The 21100-nt window shown below is 42.7% G+C and overlaps 1 protein-coding gene across 4 annotated transcripts in view; it reads left to right on the top strand.

The window, feature by feature from the left end:
• The window catches only part of lrp4 (low density lipoprotein receptor-related protein 4), a 68040-nt gene that overhangs the window by 11988 nt on the left and 34952 nt on the right, over positions 1 to 21100 (top strand). For all 4 annotated transcript variants that reach the window (XM_057019606.1, XM_057019597.1, XM_057019614.1 and 1 more), the window contains one exon: positions 18896 to 19042. In XM_057019606.1, coding sequence (XP_056875586.1) covers positions 18896 to 19042 — 147 coding nt within the window. The remainder of the gene's footprint in view (positions 1 to 18895; positions 19043 to 21100) is intronic.

The raw sequence follows: 21100 nt of genomic DNA, 5'->3' as shown, positions 1-21100 counted from the left end.
CACATGATGTCATTTATGTCATGCATTAGCATTTCATGCAATTATACTCTTTCAATGAATGTCGAGTCTAAAAGCTGTCACATGACTAGAAGAGATTTGTGACATAAACCAGACAACGTGAAGAGAACATCAAGTGCTGACCTCGTGTTCCTGATCACTCTGACGGGTCTGGGTTCACTGCTCCACAACAGAGCCACTATTTACTCCGTGGGACAACCCATCCACTCCAAACTCAACTGATGCTGCTTTAAGACAAACACACATGCTTATGAACTGCCATAATTTGTTCAGATTATCACACAAAGTCATTTCTAAAACAGAATAAAATTATTTTACTCTTCCCATGACTTTTGTAGAGCAGCTGCAGATTTTTCCAACATTAAACACACCTTCAAAAAAAAAATCTCTATGTTTGAAAGCCTTGACAAATATGCAATGTTAATTTTTAAAACTCTTCTACGGGCAGCTTGATTCCAAAGCTGCTTTAATGTGTGAAAGACAGAAAGAAACGAAAAGCTGGGTGCGCATGAGGCAGAAGGCGGCAGAGGGGAGAGAACATGAAAGAATCAGATGCTAAATATACCGTACTCGTCCTTATTTCGGGTCTATATGTCAATGTGCATCTGCTTCCTGGTGTGTTTGCCTCAGGAGAGGGTTCTGAACCGGTGACCACTGTCCCAACCCAAGCTGATAGGGACAGTTTTTCATTTAGCATACAATTTACTCCACTGTGTGGTATAGGATTTGGATGAGCGTTTACACAATCGGCTTTAAAATTTGCATATTATAACCAAGTTTGCGTCACCAAAAAGTACAAACTGGATCTAAACATGGTATCCATCACACCCTCCCGTCTCTGCTTCACAGTCGACTTTGCCAAAGGCTTATCTAAACGGCTGTGCAACACCGGCCCTTTGTGTCCAAGTCTTGCAGGGACATTTGAAAGAGTTCTTAATAAAATCTTTAAATGTTTCTGCCGTATTTGCAGTTTTCAGTTGGCTTCTGAAAGAGTAAAAACCAGACATTTGCCATACTCCGTCCTAATTCTGGCTGTTTGTCCTTGATGTAACCTTGAATATACTGTATATTGTTTTCCAGGTGATTCTGAAGTTCCAGCCCTTTTTCAAGACAAGAATTGCCAAATGGTCTTGTGCAGTTGTCCCAAGTGTCTCCTTTCACTGTCTCTGGTCCTGGTCTCCTTTTATTCCAGCAAATCCTTGCACTGGTGTTCTTTTCATTTGTTGTTTGTGAACATGGCCAGCTGTTTGGCCAGTGTTCCTGTCAGAGGCCAGTGTTCTTTTTTTCCTCAGCTGTTTACAGCTGGCTTTCTATAGAGGTTGACCTCTCCAACGTGCTAGGCCGGACTTGAACACAGTTGTGGCCATTGTTCTGGTAGTTAATGATTCTGCCCCTCCATTTTTGTTTTTAGTGTCTTTCAGTTCCGTCGCCTCCTTTATAGAGTCAGGAAATGGCTGCCCCGAATGGATGTAACTTCCAGGTCAGTGCACTTGGGGTGAGAGGGTCACATTTGGGTTGAGGGGGCCATAAATTGGATGACTGGGCATTTTTTTGTGCTGCTTTGTAGGGACAGACTGTGGAGTGTTATGTGTTATGTTTTATGCATGTTTCTATTGTGTGCATAAAAATATCAGAGCGTGGGTTTGCAAACAGATGAAAAAAGTGCATCATCTGTTAATCGATTATCTACAGTGTCCCTTACTTTCTCTTTTAGATCCTTTCCTTTTTTCCTTATTGGATCACCTTTTTCCTTAGCAACAAAGACAGCCGTGACAGATCTGTGCTTTGGCTCACACAGTGTCACATCTGACTTAAGCCCACCCCCTCCTACATAAACACACTCATGCTGCACAACATGGTATCCTGCTGGTTTGAGATTTAGGATACTCACCGCCCCCCATCAAAATGGTTCCCTGGTCAGCACCCTCTCACTGAGGTGACAGGAGGGAAGCGTCCAGCTGGATGAAACTGTTGTCTTCCTCCCTTGAGGCTTTTGATCCTTTGCCCTTCACCCCCCAAATCAGTCCTGAGAAAAACAGCCTGTCTTGCAGCTTGATTTAGCTCTTTTCTCTACCATAGGTGCAGAGCTGAGAATTATGACACATACATGTGCGTTTGACAGCTGAGGCAAGGTGAAAGCCCTCACCCACCTTCACTTAACTCCAGTTCACCCAGTACTTGCTGTTCTCCTCAGCTCCATGGTGCAGATGCATTGTCTGAGCTTATCTCTGGGGAGCCGAGGGAAAAGGCTGGGGCTCTGTCACTCTCCCCTCCCTCGGTACCCCCTGATCCCAGCCCCATTTTTTAGGGCTTTAATGCTGACCTGTCAGCCTCTCTCTTCCCAAGAGTCAATGCAGCCCGGCCCCCTCAAAGACGCGTCCACATCAGCCTTCTGTTTGAACAGGCCTCACCGAAAAGGACCCTTGTGCTGCCCTTTGTGTGCTCATAAATAAGATCAGAGTTAAAGTCCCTCCGCTCTTGCGTCCACAGAGGGGCCTGCTGCTCTGCAGGCCTATCGATCACAAAGCTGCTCCTATAAAGTCGCCCAAATTTGCATAGCACTCTACATGCAGCCTATGTTTGAAAGAGCAAATATTAGCAGGTTTTCATGCAAATTCATAAAATTGTTGACTTTTGGGCTATATTGTAAATTTCAAAGGATTTTGAGTTGTACAAAGTAGTAGTGCATTTTCACATAATCTATTGCTTTCATGATTTTGGCAATCACTTTTACATGTCAGACATAATCATCTCATTTTGTTACTTTTTTAACCAAGACGCTTATCAGTGAGTAATGATGCGTTGTGTATTTAAGTTGTGACACTCCCATGTTAGTTAAATCCTTGCCAGATCTTGAAACCATCAGATGTCCAAAAAGCTGTCTCTACAGTCTAAATCGGCCTAGATTTATTGCAGCCCTGGTGGGAGAGGAGTTATGCCTTAGCAGTTGATTCTCTTGAAATGTAGAAGGCAAATAAGCCTGTCCTCTACTTTGGAGGAGAGGTCCCAGAACAATGGGACACCACATGCATAACAAGTTTGACCAAAACCAAAACCGCTTTAGAAAAAGTCCAGGCGTTTCTCCTAGACAGTAGATTGGGGAAAAGAAACACCAGATTACTGTATTGTATGTAGTAATAGTTTACAAGATTATGTGGTCAGTGAATTTAAGGATGGTTGTGGGGGGAAGAAGGAAAAGATTTTTGGCTGCAGAGAGCAAGAAACAACTTGATGAGGACAGGCATACCTTTAGCAACAGATAAGCCAAACCCAACTGATTTCTCCACAAAGGTGTGCCTTTTAAGAAGCAGAGGTCAGGCGATTTGTGGTGTCGGTGAAGTGGAGGTCTTTCAGAAAGTAATCTTTATGAAGTGTGAATAAATGCACTGCCGGCTGCCTCTATCTTTGAAGTGAGACTAGTTTCTTCTTTTTCTGCCTCTTATTAATCATCATGTCCTTTGCTTCTTGAGTTTTTCTTTATTTCTTCTCACTTTTATTTTAGGTGAAATCTCTCCTTTCATTCTGTCCTTGTGAAGTCAGAGGAGGAAGGTGAGGACAAAGAGAGTGAAATGTCCATTAAATGTTCTTTGTATGCAATTTAGCTAATATAGCAAATTGAATATTCAGGTGCAGTTTTTTGGGTAATGGCTGAAAGGAGAGGTAATAGAATAGTTAAGAGGCCACCTCATTTGTTCCAATAAAGGTGCTGAAATGTTCTTGTAGCTGATTTGGCAGGTTTTTGCTGTAACTCCAGTTCAGACTTAATTTGGGTGTTGCAATTGCCACCGTGCTAACCATGGTCCCATGGATTAGATTTCCCTGAAATGCTCTGATGTGTGTCTACAAGAAGGATGAATGCTTATCGCTCTTAGAACAGGTGCATATGCAGGTGATGTGCTGGTGGATTGTGAGATGAGATGTTGATTTAGTCCCAGTTCATTGCTTCACATTGACCTCCTTCGAGGTTGGAATGCCGTGACAGGAGAAGGAGGAAGGGACCGAGGCGGGGGATGGAATTTCGGGATGGTAAATTCTTTTTTGTCACTTTATCTCTCAAGCACACACATGTGCGCGCACACCTCCCGAGAGTGTTCATGCAGTTAACTCCGCTCAAGTTCATTGTAGCTAAGTTCCGGGAGGTACTGGAGGGTGCTGGGGGGCTGAGGAGGAGCAGTAATTAAGGAGCTTTGAAAGAGGGGCCCCTGCACTCTGTTAGATGCATTTCAGCCCCTCCCCCTCCCAATAATCCCCACAGGAATAAACAAATTGGGCTTTTCAGCCTGCAAGCTGAGCCTGGGGGCTTCTGTAATGGGATAGACATGAGGTATACGTGTGGGGGGGCAGAACGAGATTTTGCGCGCAGTGCATATGTGCTCTCGTGAATTCGATATTTGAGTGAGAACATGTGTTTCTTGGTCTGTTGTGTACGTGTGTGTGTGTACATCCCACCGCAAGTTCAGTAAGTAGCTAATTGCTCCCAGCTTAGAACTGAAGTGTGTAGGCTTTCAAACGGGCCTTGGCTTCATTTACCTAATCCACGTGTTTGTTATCAAAACCAAATAATCCTGGGATCCATTTTAAAACACCTGAGCACCAGTTTTAGCCGTTAATCCTGTCTGTTTTTATTGGGTTTTACCGACCACTTTAATTGCTAAGATGCTGGGATATGTTTTCCTTGAGCTACCCTTATTTCCCATTAATGTTTGGTGGAACTTGTAATCCATTTACAGCCTTGTAAACTTGATCTTTTTGCCATTCGCGTGCCTGACAGTGTTTTATGTGGCTGTAGGGTGTGGATGTCATGGAATCCTCAGATCTCAAAGTTGCTAGTTTCACTCTTACATTTGCTATTTCTTTCCTTTATTTTCAACCTCTCAAATATATTGTGTCGTGGTCTTCAGCTAATAAATGCAGTAGAGTGCTTATCCTTATAGGACAGATGATTTGAGGCAGGCAAACAACACAAAGGAGGGCGAGCGTATCTAAATCCTGATCTTTAAACCGAAATCTGCAGCTAATCACAACTCGCTGTAGTTTGCTTAATAAAAGGAAAGCGACAGTTTAATCAGCCGTTTCTGCATCGCCATCAATTTTAAGAAGCAGCTGCTGTTTTTTTGACAGGTTTCATGAATTAACCAATTTAACATTTTCTGTCAGGCAGATCATTACTAGCAGTTGCATAAAGAAAACAAAATGGTTTCTGTCAAATCTTCCTCCTTAAACTCCTCCGTTCCTCCATTTCCAGTCTTTCAGGGTACTTTAGTTCTACCACCCAAAGCAGCCAATGATTTACTAACAGGTCCCTTAATCATTGCTGTTTTTTTCCCCCCAGCCTGTCTGCTGGTCAGGAATCATCTATTTTATATTTTTTTTAAAATGGCCGCTGCTTGCTTTTGAGGTTGTTGACAGCAGGGAGGAGAGGAAACATTAGAGGTTTCAACGCATCCTACTGCTCTGATGAAGATCAGCAGATTGTTCATTAAACATCACATCACCTCTCAACAGTTGGCCTGCACAATGCGGAGACACAGATGTGTTGGCTGTAAGAAGCAAGAGAATACTAAATGTTGAAAGCAGCATCCCGCTCGTCTCCCACACCCTTACTTCATACATCTCTGAAAAACCTCATCAGAGAGGAAGTGCCCTCTTTTTGAGAGACAGAACCTTTATTTGCATCTTTCTCTTGCTCCTTGTTCCTCCTCTGTGTTGCTCCCCAAGATGACACTGCAGTCAGCGCATGATGTGGCTTCTGCCATGCACATCTCAACTGATTGCCAAATCAAGCCAAGCAGCTCGTACACCTCCACATTTCCCACTTTTTTCTAATGGCACACAGAAGTAGCAGAAGAAAAGCTGCTTGTTGAGGTTTGATAGCTTATGGAGCAGAGGAAGGAGGAGATGAGGGCAATGCTGCTTTCCTTTCTTACTTGATCAAAGTTTAGTATATTGCAGCAATGGCCTTGTGTCTCTCTGCCGTTGCCAGTGTTCTTCCTCCACACTTCTATCTTTCAAAGTGCCGCAGTTGGTTACTCTTCCGGCATTTATCCTTTTTGCGGCCCCCATCCTTTTCACTTTAATTCTAAAGTAGGTTGCATCTGTTCTCTGTGGAAAAATAAAGAACTTCAGACGCTTCAAAATGAGGAAGAATCTAAATAGAACAAACTGTGATGAAGGAAAGTAAGTTCTGACAGAGAAAATTGAAAATAAGTTATCTTTCAGACTGTAAATCTGGCTTGTGTAAATAATCATAGACAGTGCTTGGCACATCAGTAGTTTCTACATTCTGTTGTTAAATAAATGTGTTGTAATAACTCCACAGATTATATTGTATTTTCAGTTGTTTTTTTTTAAATTTCAGCATAAAATATAAATTTAAAAATATTTTGAACCAAATTTGTTATGCATCTTCCATAGTTGTAGCCTTTATAAATCCTTAAATTGTTTGGTGAACCAGTAAAAACTGGCAAATTTCCACTTCTGCTAGCTGAATGCATGAACAGACTTTGGAATTGAGTGCCTTAGACTGGTTACTCCTCTCCTTTACACATGTAACGGCAGCTTAGATGGTCCTAAAATGTTTTCTAGATTCACCACAATCTCGACTGTTGAACTGCAGATCTGGTTTGAATTCTGGCTGCAAATTGTTGAGCAAAAATGCATTCAAATAGGATGGATTCCAACACTGACATAATCATCATTTTCAAGCCTGGTCGTAATTCACAACATACTCTGTGTATAATTATCATTTTTCCATGAACCTCGAGGCCCTACTACACACTTACTTCATCCAAAAACAACAGTCAGTCTTTCCAACTTTATTCATCAAGTGAATCTTTTTCCATGTTAAGGTGACTGATGGCAACAATGGCGGTTTGTGTGTTCTCATTTGCCATCCATGCAGCCTGCAGGCACCTGAGCGGGCGGGCGGGCAGGCCCAAGCATCCCCCTATGCTTAGATCAGACCTCTGGCAGTTTCTCTGCAGGGCCATATCACTACGCACATATTCTTCTCATCAAGTATGACTGAACATAGAGACAAGTGGCCTAAACATCACTCTCACTGAAGAGAAAAGGCTGTCAGTTACCCTAAAGGACAGCTGTAATCTGAGGCATAAAAAGGACAACCAAACATTTAGGATGGTATTCTGGGGTTCAGAAAGAACATAACAGAAGACATGAATGAGACATGTGTCGGAAGAGTGATAGAGTCCAGTGTAATAGTGAGAGATTACACCGTCCTTCCATTTGTCCGGAGCCAGATGGGCTCACCATTGTCATTTGTTAAAGCTGAGATGGGAACACATTTATCTGTCTGAAAGCTGCGATGGTTGTGAGATAAACACATCAGAAACGCGAAGCTCATGATATTGACGCTTTGTCAACAATAATCTGCTAACGGATGACTGCAAACTTCCATCCTGGAGAAAAGAGCTTTTGCAGCTTGAACCCAGGGGGCATATTTACACAAAACTTCTTTGTTTTTTCAACATAGCAATTGGTGAAATTTGGAGCAGGAACTACATTTCCAGACTACAATACCAGCTGTGTATACTGTTTAATAGTTTTTAAAAAGTAATTGCTAAGCTTCAGGATTGTAGGACGTGTTCAAAACCTTTTAAATAAACATTTAAACACTTGCGGTCCAAAATGGTTTTTGTGTTGCTTGTTTTTCTGAAATTTTCTCAAACAGGAAATTTCAATCCGACAGAGATTCCCTGATTATCCTGCCTTTTTCTGTCCTATAGCACCTATTTCAGTAGCCAATTTATGCAGATCATGGCCAAAAATATGAAAAGAAAGCAAATGCGATAACCTGAAATCATCATTTCTGCTCCCGCTACTCTTTGCCTCGGGTGATGGCTTCCACTAAAGCTGCTGTCACAAGCAGATTGGGGGGGGGGGATCCATTAAGATTGATGTCTTCATATGCCTTGGGCCAAATTAATGTTTATTGAGTTACATCTTGATTTTGTTTTTATGAGGGTTTATAACGGGACGCCGGTCGCATCAGCGGAGATATTAAACCGAGAGGTTTGGGACTCCATGTGCCCTCAATTGTTTTAGCTTTTATTGTTAATCAAGGGGGTTCGTCCAATTGCAGAGAAGAGCGTTGTGTTTTTATCTGGTTGATCGCCTCATCTAAAATGAAATATTTGACATGGGGACTGTGCATCATCCTCATTATAGTCCGTTGATGATCCATTAGCCTTTATCAATAATGCTGAAACGACGTTCTGGAGCCGGAGAGGATGTGTAATCATGCTCATGTGTTCAGTTAACTTGAACTTAGGGCTGTAGCACATGAAGCCTGTCAGACTGACAAAGAAAACATGTACCGTTGTCTTAAACTGGTGGGTTTATTAAAGCAGCAGAGTCGGCGGCTGTCTTCTGCTTGCAGACCTGTAAATAGCTTTCTCTCATGTTCAGCTTCACCTCCCCACTAAACCCAAGCTGCTATGCTGTAGGAAAAAGGGTCCTGAAAATGAGACCTTCTGAATTATTACTGTCTGGTAGTCTGTTTAAGTTTGATTCACATATACAGTATGCAGCAAATATATTTCCAGGCTAGTTTGCAGATAACAGATTATGTGCACCATGGCAACAAAGCCAGCAAGCGAGAGTCTATAATTAGTGTAAGTGAAGCAGGACCTCTTCATCCTACACACACAGTGGAAAAAGTAGATTTGGTGGGAGTTTTGCTTTGCCTCGTAAAATCAGTTTAGGAGCTGCAAATTTGTTTAGCGTTTGCTTTTAATTCAACGAGGAGGGAGCGATAAAATCTAGTTATTGAACAAGTTATTGCACCTTATTCAAGTGATTACAGGTTACAAACGGGACCCTTATTTGATCAGAAATCATATTGAGCAAGTGTGTGTCTGCAGATTTAAGGTTTTATTTTTTGGGATCTATTTCTTTCTGCGCTGAAATCACGCTTGCAATCCCCCGCTCACTCCCGAATGAAGACTTGCTGCTCCAAGTCTCTTCATCAGACCATCATAACACTATATGAGACATAAATAACTTAGGTTTACTCAAATGATCAATCAGCCAGACAAGGTTCTGCCACTGTGGACACCTTCAATTTCCTACAGCACAACGACCCTCTGTTGCTGCCCTTTCTTTGCCTCTTCTCTTCTCTCCTGCCTCAGACAATTGGTTTGTATTGATTCCCTGAACATCAGTCCCAGATGACTCATCCTCCCGCTCTGAGTCTGGCTCTGAGGAAACCCTTTTTATCACGTTTCCTGCTCTTTAGTTGATGTTTCTCAATGTTGAAGGTCCTGTCTGGGCCTTGGGGCTCAGTGGGGCTCAGAATAGTATATTTTGATTGTAGGCAAAAAGATCTATGGTGAATTTGTGATAAATGGCCATAATGTCTTTACTAGGATTTAGGTTGGCAAGAGTTGTGCTATGGTGCCCCCGAGGCACATTTGGACTTCCACGGCTGTTTTGTAAGCGTTTGACAGGTGAAATAGTGTGGGAACTGTGGGGAGTGTTGCTTTAAAATGCTTTTTGTTGCGCTTGTCGGAGATGTGGAGGTGCCTGCTGAATGCTCAATAGCTCTGTTGGAGCCATTGGTGAATGGCTGAGTACTGGGGGGGTGGCTTCCTGCAAAAGCTGTGCAGTTTCTCCTGAGGCTCCTCCTGTGAGGAGACTGTTCACACTTCTTTCCCCCACCTGCAGAGTCCTACAGAGGAGTGCAGAAACAGGGTTTTTTGTTATTGATTGATCAGCCTGATGCGCTCTCTGCTTGTCTCTCAGCCTGAACCATATGGAAATTCTCAAGGCTAGCTGATGAGTCATCTGTGTTTTGGACTTACCATCCTCTGCCGGGGGACATGGACCTGCTTTCAAGTGTATGCCAGGCCATGCTCAGTATAAATTTTCATTGTTGTACAACTTTCTTGCAGGGAAAGCAATCTTAATTTTTGAAAATGTGGTAATTACATCAGTTGTCTGACTTCAGTGACTGTAGGCAGCAAGATCAAACAGGGAAAACGGTTTGGTTGAAGCACCGTAGTGTCCAATGAGTCACTCCTGTTTGGAATATTATGGCAATGGGAGGGTCAAATGGGGTCCTGAGAACCCAGGAAATCATGGGTGTTCAGAGTCTTGCTATACAGCGATTCATCATTTAGCTTTTCCACTAGCATGGACGAGTAGACTAAAGCTACAACAAACATGTAAGAGACGATTAATGTTAAAGACGATTTCAAGTTTGGATTTACCAAAAAGAAAAACTATGCATGTGGGAATAGATTGTAGTGAAGAGAAAGTAATGCGAAGAGCGAAGCGAAGAGGGGAATTGTTCAGAGCCAGTGCCTAGCGAGGGCCATTGTTCATCTTTCCTTTTTGAGCTGAAGGAGACAGGAGAGTTTCACACGCCACTCGCAGGCATCCTGCTGGGCATCCCCGGAAGGGGGCTATTGCAACCGGTAAAGAAGGCCTGGCCATCGGGATAAATTACTGTGAATGAAGGGGTCTGTGTTTGCTGTTTTCTCCTCTTTTTCTAAAAGCAGCCACAGAGGGAAAGAATTCAGCCCCAACCACAGGTTGTCCGCTTCACTTCTGGAAAGGCTTTGCCTTCCAAGTCACCAATTTAACATCCCTCCTCTCCCCCACTCTCAAAGCTCTTCTCCCCCTCCTCTGGAATGCTCGGGGGTTTTGTTGTCCTGTGGGGACCAGGGAGTGTGTATCTGAGGCAGTTTCATAACTTCAAGATGTGAATTATTCTCACTGGGGGGAAGCAAATAATGCAATCAACGCAATTGTTCATTAGTCATATTGTAGGTACCATCAATCATCCTCGTTACAGGATATTTACGGATATCCGCACTGGAGGTTGTACCTGTTCTACTTTGTAGCACTCAAATAACAGGAGTGACATGGGGGGGGGGGTTGTATAACCAATCTCGGATTCCCGTGCGCTTCTGCGGTCGCATGAGCATTTGCTTTCATACTTTGCAGTTTATTTTAATGACAGTTGAATCTGTGCACAGCACAGAGCTCAGCCTGCCAACTCCAGCTCTAACGTATGAAATCATTACAAGCACAGTTTTTACCCCAAAGCCCAAACACTAACCCCACTGAGCGCCTGGTGCTAACACTGGGGTGGTTTCGGCTTCATGCTGCATCAGTTTATAGCTGGTTATTACAAAACTGGACCTCTGGTGCAAGCTCCCCTCATCCAGTCCAAGCCTATAAAGTGAGTTAAAGTTCGACCGCATGGAATAATCTCCTTTTATTACCCTTATTCCTTCACTTTGAGCGCCCATTCAGAGGCGTGGTTAGGCAGAGTTGCTAATATTGATCTGGCACCTGGCCCCACTTTGAGGACACTACTGGCCTTTTACTGGACCACATTCAAATCAGTGCTGATATTTACTGCCAATCACAAAGTTGCACCATAATCATTTTTTTAAAACTAGAAATGGTGTGATGGTAGTGCTCAGTTTGATATGTGCTACTTGATTTCATTCTGTCAGCATGCAGGCCCCCAGCAGGTGCCCAATAGATCCCGGGGAGTCGTGCTGATCTTTTGGGAGTTCCTGTTTCATGGAGGGCCCGAGCTGGAAGTTTTGGCTCAGACATGTGGCTCGTGTAGCACTTACAGACTGACTCCACTGGGCTGGACAGGGTCCAGTCATTAGTTACAGACACACACACACACACACACACACACACACACACACAGAAAAATCTACAGTTTCACCAGCAGTCCTCATGTGCTCCAGAAAAGACAAAAAAGATTTCAGATTCTGTTACACAATATTTTAACTGTGGAAATTACTAACATATTTTGGGGTTATTTGATTTTCCCTGTTTTGGGGTGATGGGGATCCTACTTTACTCAGGCTGGAACATTGTTTTATTAACTGAAAATGAATCAACCCAAATGCACTTGAAAACACACTTGGTGCAAAAGAGAGAAATCGCAATATAGATGGTTCATTAATTCTGGATAATCCAGGTGAAGACCATGATCCAAATGGTGTTCCCTGGAAGGAACTCTGAGCTCCAAGCTCAGCTGAAGTGATGATCCCATGTATCCCACATAGAGGCCCCATTGGGGGATTTTGGGGGTTTAAAGTGGGAAGTGTGTGTGTGTGCATGAGAGAGAGAGAGAGACTCACTGAGAGAGGAGGGGAGATGAACTGTGTGTGTGTGTGTGTGTGTGTGGGGGGGGGGGGGGTGTTAACTGGCCAAAGAGACCAAAGAATGGATTAGTGAAAGCTTGGACACCAAGTGCTCACTCAGCACATTACCCAGCAAGGCTAGTGTTCACAGCCAGAGGCAGAGCTCTGAACTCCTCTGTGTTTACACTACAAGGCCTCACACACGCACGCACACACACACACACACACACACACACTGTGTCACTATGTATTTACTTTAGTAGCGTTAATAGCCTGTCATCATTCTCTCGATTTATGGTGATAATCTGAAAAACTACACTAAATGTTTGTTTTTTTTTGCCCACTCTTCATAATAATCTGACATCTCCTTAATGACTTGAGGAGAATTTGAAATAGAAAATGAAGAGATTTTTTTTATGAACTTTCACATTTATGAGCTATTAGTGAGGGATGCCACCTTGAGTCGGGGTATTTACATTATTTCAACGTTTCATAATGATCAGACCATAAATTTAAATAAAATCCTCGAACATTTAAAATTTTGAAGTAATTATTGGTAAGAAAGAGCCAACCAGACCAACCTCCTTTTTTGGAGGTCAAAAAGCCCCATTCCCTGTCATGATGCTGCCTCAGTACTTGTGTCATTGACATCCACCTTGCTCCTCCATGCAAAGTACATTTTTTTCCAGTCGGGAATCATAAAATCACCCCAGGAGTCTTCCCCTAGACCTTCTGACACTCAGGACTGCAGCTGTGCATCTGCCATACACTCGTTCCACCATCTGCCCCACACTTTCCCTCCTCATCAACCACTATTGTGCGTATAGCGTGTCTGGTTTTGTCCCATTTTAACATGTGTGGCATCTTTGTGGAAATGTAGTCATTCAGTTTCTTTCATTAGCTCTTTAAATACTCAGACATCAGGCTTAATGAAAGTAACTTTCACTTTGATCAGAATTCTGCTTCCATCGTTCACATCCTTTAAGAGCATACATAGTTCCAAAGCCACATAAGTATAGAGTATAAAGGCCAGCACCATCACAGGGCTTTTCACAGTGGAAAATGTATGTAGTTTGACATGCTGGTCCTCTCTCTCCTTAGCCCGTTCTTTAAATGCATGTCATTGCACAACACTATCAGGTCAACACAAATGCTTTTCTTATGGAGGCTCAAAGCCTATTTTAAAGAGACTTTTAAAGCAAATATGAACGCTGTAAGCTCCATTCAGTCCTTTAGTCAATAAATACCAACTTTTACTGGATATCTAATTTTGCATATGGTTTTGAAAACAAATCACCCAGGCCTGTGCCTCGATGGATTAAAACAGCCCTGACAGTAAAGAGACAATAACTATGATAATGAATGCAGCTCATTTATTATAAAAACACACAATATGTTTTGTATTCTAATGAGAAAAGTCTCTCTTTTACAGTTTGTCATAAAAATGTAAGATGGAGGAGAATACACTATAAACAAGTTGGTCCAGCCCCCCCCCAAAAGTGTTTTTGTAGGTTTTAATTCAAGCCACTGTATTATTGCTATGTTGTTCTTTGAGATCTTGACATTTTGCCCAGAGAAAATGAGATTTAGGGGGATTACTTTGGTGTATTGCAAGATGCTGACAGATATTTTTTCTTGTTTATAGTAAATTGTGAAAAAGTTACATCGAGCCACTTGGTAGTTATCCGTTTGGACCTTTCACACTGCTTTCTTCATCCTTTTTTTTTTTAACGCTAGCATGTATCCACAAATGTTTGTTCCCCAGCCACCAAAGTGCCAGCCCACATCCAGCAGCTGTCTGCTCCTCCAAGGCCAAGTCCTTGTTATCTTTGAACTGACTTCAGAGGGACTGCTGGCCAGCTCTGGGTGGAAACTTGCACGTTTTACTGTATACAGCATCATTGCAGCGCTATCCTTTCATTCCCCGCCCCCCCGTTTGATCTCAGGGACCATTATTTTTAACCCTTGGCAGCAGGATGAGGATAAATCACTAAGCATGTAATTATGTTGTTTTCTCTCATTTCAAAGGAATAAAGGACAGTATCCTCCCACATGTTTCAGGATCGCACTTAGTTAATGGGCAAGAACTTGGCTGAGTCTGCCTCGGAGTGCGTGTGCGCGCGTTTGTCCTTGTGTGCTTGACTGAAAGGCTATTCACGACGGGAATTCAGAAATGAGGTCAGATGTTTGGAGTGTTGGATGAAGGAATCAGCTAAACACACCTGCCTTCCTTCTGATTTATGGGAGAAGGAATTGATTGAGTAAGTGTTGCAGCATGATAAGACTGAAGTTTAAATGAAGGTCTGAGATGAGCAGGTGAGAACAGAAGCCTGCAGCCAGAGGGATGAGCTTGTGATGACGGGTGTGTCCTGGAAGCATTTAGCAAGCATTAGAGGATTTGAAGCCCCATTTGTCTGACACTTTGTTTATTTGTTTGAGTGGGCAACCTGACTATTTTAGAACATTTATTATTATTACCTCCAGAAGCTAAGCAGTCTGTTTATGCTCCTCTGCAGTTGTTTTCTTTCCCCAGCAGGGCTCGATGTGTTCTGCTGTGGTTGCCGACTCCCCACCTCAGATCTGCTTGACCTGCAGAAGGCAAATTAGTAGTTGGAGATGAGGCTGCAAAGATGGGGAAGTCAGGCGGGGAGGATGAGCTGTCTGTGTCTCGGAGCCAAGTCAGCATAGCCAAGAGCCGCTCGAACCACAGGGAATTTGGTGAATCTGTTCTTTAAGTTTAAGCGTCCATATGTTGCAATAGAGAGAAATTTAGAGAAGGAACAGACAGAATACCAGTCAAGACAAGACCAAATGCACAAAATGGTTATTTTCTAATGAGATCTGAATTATTGTTTTGTGAAATGAGTTTCAATTCGTGTGGATTGGCATCTGTGTCTGCAAGGTAATGCCTTGTTTATCTGACACCCCCTCCAATGTGACCCTAATCTGATTGTGATGGACTAGATAAAAGAAGGAACATGACAGTCGGCTCTAAAAGGGACAGTTGCATTTAAAATAGGTGATTTTGCTCCGTCTTGAATTTCACTCATAATAAGCTGATATAAGCTGTAAGACTTCATTTAAAATGTGTTTTCATGTTGACGACTTTGTTTGGTGCTAAATTTGAAAACCATCAAAGGTCAGGACCAGAAGCCCATTTTTGTATGTCAGCAGCTGCCCTGTTTGTCACCGCCGAGGTGTTTCCCATGTTGAGGATCAGCAGAAGATAAACATTGTTGCCTGACAGCGTGGTTGGACACCGCATGCCCTCATTCTCATTGGGCAAAGCAGCGTGGCGACATGCGGTGCAGTTGAATAGGGCTGGTCCGAGAGACGCTGAAGCACAGCCGTTTCATTGATGCCGGTCTTTGGTTCGCCCGCCCCCACCCATCCCCGATTTCCCACCTATCACTTTGTATGGTGCCACCCTTGCAAACTGAAAGAAAGACCTGACTCTGAGTGACCCTCCAGGTAGTCTCCAGGGAGGTCCATGTCTAATTAACTGGCAGCGTGTGGCCACCCGCTCCCTGGCCTGGGTTACCATTGTGTGTTTTGGACACATTGCGCTCCCCTCAACTCCTCGCACTCACCATTTAACCATTCAGCAACCACATATTATGAAACTTGTCAAATAATAGCTAAATGCCACCTAGTGAGATCTAAAAAAAAAAAAAAGAAGAAAGAAAAAAACACATCAGGATTGGGCTTTTGGTAGCTGATGTAGGTGTGTCCGTTTTAGGCAGTGTCAGGGTGGGTGCAGGGGGGCATCCTGTTGCCGTCAGGGGGACCACCTGTCATGTTTCACACAAGGAGCACTTGGATAGTTTCAGGCAGTAGTAACCACCAGATTCTTTGGTGGTCTTTGTTTTTTTTGTTATTTTTTTTTCTCAGTGCTGCAAGTTATTTCTGACTCACAGCTCACACACGAGCCTCCTGCCGCAGCTGGTGGAGTCAGAGTTTAGTCTCCCGTCAGTCTCTGTTGGCCTCAGGAGCAGGTTCAGAACTGGGCCACTTCACATGACATCACCTGCTAACTGAACAAAGTGGGAGCTTTTCTCCTTCTCTCCTTAGTAATGTAGAACTGACCTGAAGACCTGTCTTGCTTTTGTGTGAAGTTGCAACATAAAGGGGAAAAAAAAGTCACCTTTCTGATAAAGTGTTGGAAGCAAACAAAGCCAAACTTCTGGCTTTGTTTAATGCTGATCAAATAGCACTGTGTCAGGTGTCAGGGGTTTTATCAAGTCCAACGACCATCTCCAGTTGTGTCTATGTGCTCTTTTATAACTTGACAACAAATCATCAATTTATTACATTTTTCTCAGTCAACTTGAAATATGGATTCTGGCCTTAAATACAAATTATCTTAGCTGGAAGTCCGTTACTATTAAACTTGGCTACCCGACCTTCAGAGTTGTGCTTTGTGTTAATGTTGTTTCCCCCACCTCAGCTTGTAAAGTTGTCAAAAGAAGCCCTGTAATTAACGGCTTATGTTGTACCTGCACTACATCCTCAGCTGAATGGCTGTATTGTGGCTAAACTTACATTTCCAGTTCAAAGTGCTTTACCTTCGGTCCAGGCTTTATTTCCACTGAATGGTGTGTGTGTTTTCTGTCATCCTACACAACATCATATGCAGAAGCCGTAAGTCTGTTACGCGACCAAATGTTTGCATTGTTTTGTGACTGCTGAACTCAACAGATGACAGACATTTTTCACACTGACGCACATCTTAGTTAATAATGTGGCTGCTCTGATCCGACAACTTTGAAGTTTGGAAGATTCCTTAACTTGAACAAATGTAAAACAAAGTCATTTTGTGTTGTATTAGTTGAGCATAAATACATATCAGTGATTTTAATGCCACGCACTATTGCTGAAGTGATAGGATACGGTAAGTGTGAATTGTCATATTGTAAAAATATTTTTGACCACTTAAGTGCCCTTTTCCCCAGATATGCACAAAGAGTTCAGAGATAATAAAGTATAACCTGCTAATTGTTTTTCTCCATATAATTGTCTGATTCTTTCAGAAATAATAGCTTGTAGCTTAACCCAGGAAAAGTCATCACACATATGCTTGAAATTACAAATATAGAACAACTCCCAAAATACGAGGTAAAGCAGTGTTTGGTGTGTTAGGTAGTATCAGGAATTAGTTTGGATTTTTAGGCTTTAGGCTGTGTCTGTTCCTGTAGTTAGTATTAGCCAGTGTCAGATGGATTGTCCAAAAAAAGCCTTATAAAAATCTATATTACTGAGAATTTTTTCATTTGAATATTTGGCTGTAAAATCACTTCAGGGTGAGCTTTTTGAGTTGACACGTGCCCAGATTGTTGAAAGGAATGAGTGACCGGAGACTGCAAAATGGAGACTGTGAAAAATGTTTGTGTTTCAACGTAAATCCGACAAAAAAAATCCATTTTATTTATTTTCTTTTATGGACAAGATCAGAGACAAACCACAAGGTAGACATTGATGATATGAGTCCCTATTTGTAGAGTTCTGGAAACAAGGCGAGTGGGGGAGGGAATGTAGGGAAGAGCTGAGGAGAAGGGAGGCGACTGAAGGGGGAAGTGTGAAGAGAGGATGGTGGAAAGACAAGAATGAGGAGAAAGAGAGGGAAAATGAAAAGAAAGAGGCCATTAATTTAGTGCTGTGGGAGGGATCTGAAGGTTACTGAGCTCCCTCTGCCAGGCCCTCCTGGGTTGACTGATGCCTTTGTAAGGAGGCCAGGAAACACACACACACATACACACACACACAAACACACACACACAGACATGCACACCTTTCAAGAAACTGTGGGTTTGTTGTGGAGAGCCAGTTTTATCAAAATCCGCACAGATCAATGATAAGTAGTCTTTAACGTCAGAGTAAAATAAGGAAATCTGAATATTAAAAAACAAAACAAAACAAAACTTCCTGTGTTGTATTTGGTTTGCTGTGATGTCTCTAGAAAACCCTTTGTTTTTATCTGCTTTAGTAGCACAGAAACATCAAAACGCTCCATCTCTCCGCCATATCTGTGCTTGTTACCCAGTATTCTTGGCTGTCCACGTCGGCTACAGTCTGGTTTTCATGCGTTTGTCTCTTCTTGGTCCAGCACCTCATTGTGTTGTCTGTTATACATGATATACATGTCCCTGCTTTAGGGGGAAATCAGGACATTGTTCTGTATTGTATTGTATATTTGAGCATTTTTGATAGAGCTGCAAACAGGCCAAACAATGCAGGACAAGGTAAAAGACCAGTAAATAAATAAATAAATAAATCAGGGTATCGGCCCTCTTGGCTCCTATTGTGGTCAAGAAAGAACATTCCATAAAAAAAGGATCACTAAATAATTTACTCTGCGCTGCTTTTTAAATGTAACCTCAAAATTCCTGAGGCTTCGCAGCTGCATATTCTTGATAATAATAATGTCTCCTTTTTTGAGTCATGTTAGACCTCAAATTTTATGTTCAGACAGGGTAGATTAATTTTATGAGGGCCATCTATATTATTATCAGGCATGTTTATTGCCCCATCTGAATGGAAAATGTTTCAGCACAAACCATAAACACATAAATTGTAAAGGCTCCAGGCCTGTGCTCCATGAGGTTGCAGTAGTCTGAAGTTTGCAGCTCATTGACAGTGACGCTTCCCATCAGCCAGAAAAATATGACCTTAATGTTCCTCCTAATAAGGAAACAAAGTGCATTAACTGACTTTCCACTCTTTCATCCCGTGTGTGTGTGCAGGAGTTCAAAGCAGCACAGAGTGTTCGTGTGGGAGGAACCACTTCACGTGTGCGGTCAGCGCGTTTGGCGAGTGTACCTGCATCCCAGCTCAGTGGCAGTGTGACGGGGACAACGACTGTGGGGACCACAGCGACGAGGATGGATGCAGTGAGTCCACCACTCTCATCTTTTGTCTTTTTAAAGCCCAGAAAATGCTGCAATACCAGGATTTGTAAGGCCCAACATGTGCACCAGTCTGCACCCTGTTTCCCATATTGTTTTAATTTTCAGGCATCAAGTGAAAAGCCCACATACTGTAATTTATGCACTCAGTGTAGTCGTCATGTTGGCTCCCTTGCTGTCTTGATGTCATGGCACAAAGCTGCTTTTCACTTGAGGTTATTTGCTGATTAAAAACAGAAATAAGATGACTACATATCACCATCACTCATTCTTCGAAAATCCGGCAGCTGGGTCAGCTGTTATCCAAATCTCTCTCTCTCAAATATTTATAATGGTGCAAAAAAGATAACTTAAACCAGGGAGAAATATTGATTGATTGATCGATGGCGGGGTGGTTGCCACAACATCTGCCGAGATTTTTAATGGATAGGATTTATGAGAATATTTTATCTTCTGATCGATCCAGGAACCTTTTGTTTTTCTTTCTCAAAGAAGTTCCTACATATGACATTCATCATGTACAAAGGAAATGTAAGACACCGTCACCTCGAGACATCGCTCTTCTGTTGTTTGGCGCTGCGTGGAAGAGAGTAGGGTGTAGTATGGTGTGGGCAATAAACTGTCAAAAGCTGAACATCTTGATCTGTGTTGGCAAAATCGAGCTAACAGGCATGTGTACTCCTCAAGCCAAGTCGTAAAGCTTTTATTTCTAAGCTTCATGTGTCCCTTATTCATCATGCATTATGATGCAATATTCTTGCTTAAATAGTCAGGAAAAACAAAATTGGGCTCATATGAAAGTCATCTTCACCCAGTGAAAGAGTAAACAGATCTGTTACCCTCGGTGGGGTAATAATTCTGATGCAGAAGCTGAATAGTGTTTTCTGATGGGTCCACACGGTGCTGTAGGGGTAAAATGCTTGAGTAGGACTGCGGAGCAAGTCACTCTTAAGTGGGCCGCACCACTTTTAAATGCCTGAGTGTGTATGTCTTCTTGTTTCCTTTGTTTTTCTCACTCTTATAACAGAAACCAAGTTGCTCCTAGTTGTTGCGCCACCATGAGCCGCGTGTGTTAGCTCACGCTCTTTCCCCATCAATCCCTCCCTGTCACATTAAGCTAGTTAGAGGCTGGGAAAGAGGATGCTAAATGTTATCGATCTCTGGCCAGTTGAATGTTCAGTACTCCTGATTGCCATGTATTGATCCGTGCAACGTTTCTTATTTAATCAGACATGGGGATGGTGGTTGACAGATATCGCAGCATCAAGCCAGACCTGCCTAATCCATTAGTACTGTCTGATTGATCTTCTGCTCCATCGCTGTGGTGTCGCACATTCACTTCTCCTGGACTAACTCCACTCAGTCAAATAACAAAGCTCCTATTAAAAGCGTTGTTCTTGTATTTACCGCCCTTTAAGACCACAAGATTAAAGTTTCTCTGTTTATTCCCCCACAGTGGTCTATTCTGGTAGTGGAAAAAGTTCTCCAACCTTCACTAGAGGCGTCCACATCCACCAGAAATCTACTATATCATGCACTTGTCAATGTTTCAACTTTTGACAAGATTAATGGTGCTCGTTGTGTGGGTACTGACATCGCAGTGCCGATGGTGCAAGTCTGGACAGAAATAGTCTGTGGAGTGGAGCACTGACGGATACGCTCTCAACATGCACGACAGCGCTGTCAGTGGAAACACTAATATTGGATAGAATTGCCATCGATGAGCTCAGGCTGCTATAGTGCTGGTGGAAATTTAGGGTTATATTTTCAAACTGCAGCGTGCATAAAGTACACTTGGATCTGTAGTGACAAATTATGGACAAATAAAATTGGATCTAATTTATCAAAGCCAACATTTTTAACCTCATAGCTGCTCACTCTATAAACCCCGAAAACCCTCAACTGGAATCTGCTCCCCTGGCACTAATTGGACCAAGTTAGCTGCATTTTCAGGAGTGAAGCACGATGATGTTCGTGGCGCGCTGAAAAGAAAGCTGTCCAGCTGGAGTTGGAGATTTAGCCTTGCTGTGAGAATGTAGAAGC

Source organism: Takifugu flavidus, chromosome 2 (genome assembly GCF_003711565.1).
Source record: "Takifugu flavidus isolate HTHZ2018 chromosome 2, ASM371156v2, whole genome shotgun sequence".
Taxonomy (NCBI): domain Eukaryota; kingdom Metazoa; phylum Chordata; class Actinopteri; order Tetraodontiformes; family Tetraodontidae; genus Takifugu; species Takifugu flavidus.
Note: the sequence above shows the minus strand (reverse complement) of the source record. Positions and strands in the feature narration are given on the sequence as shown.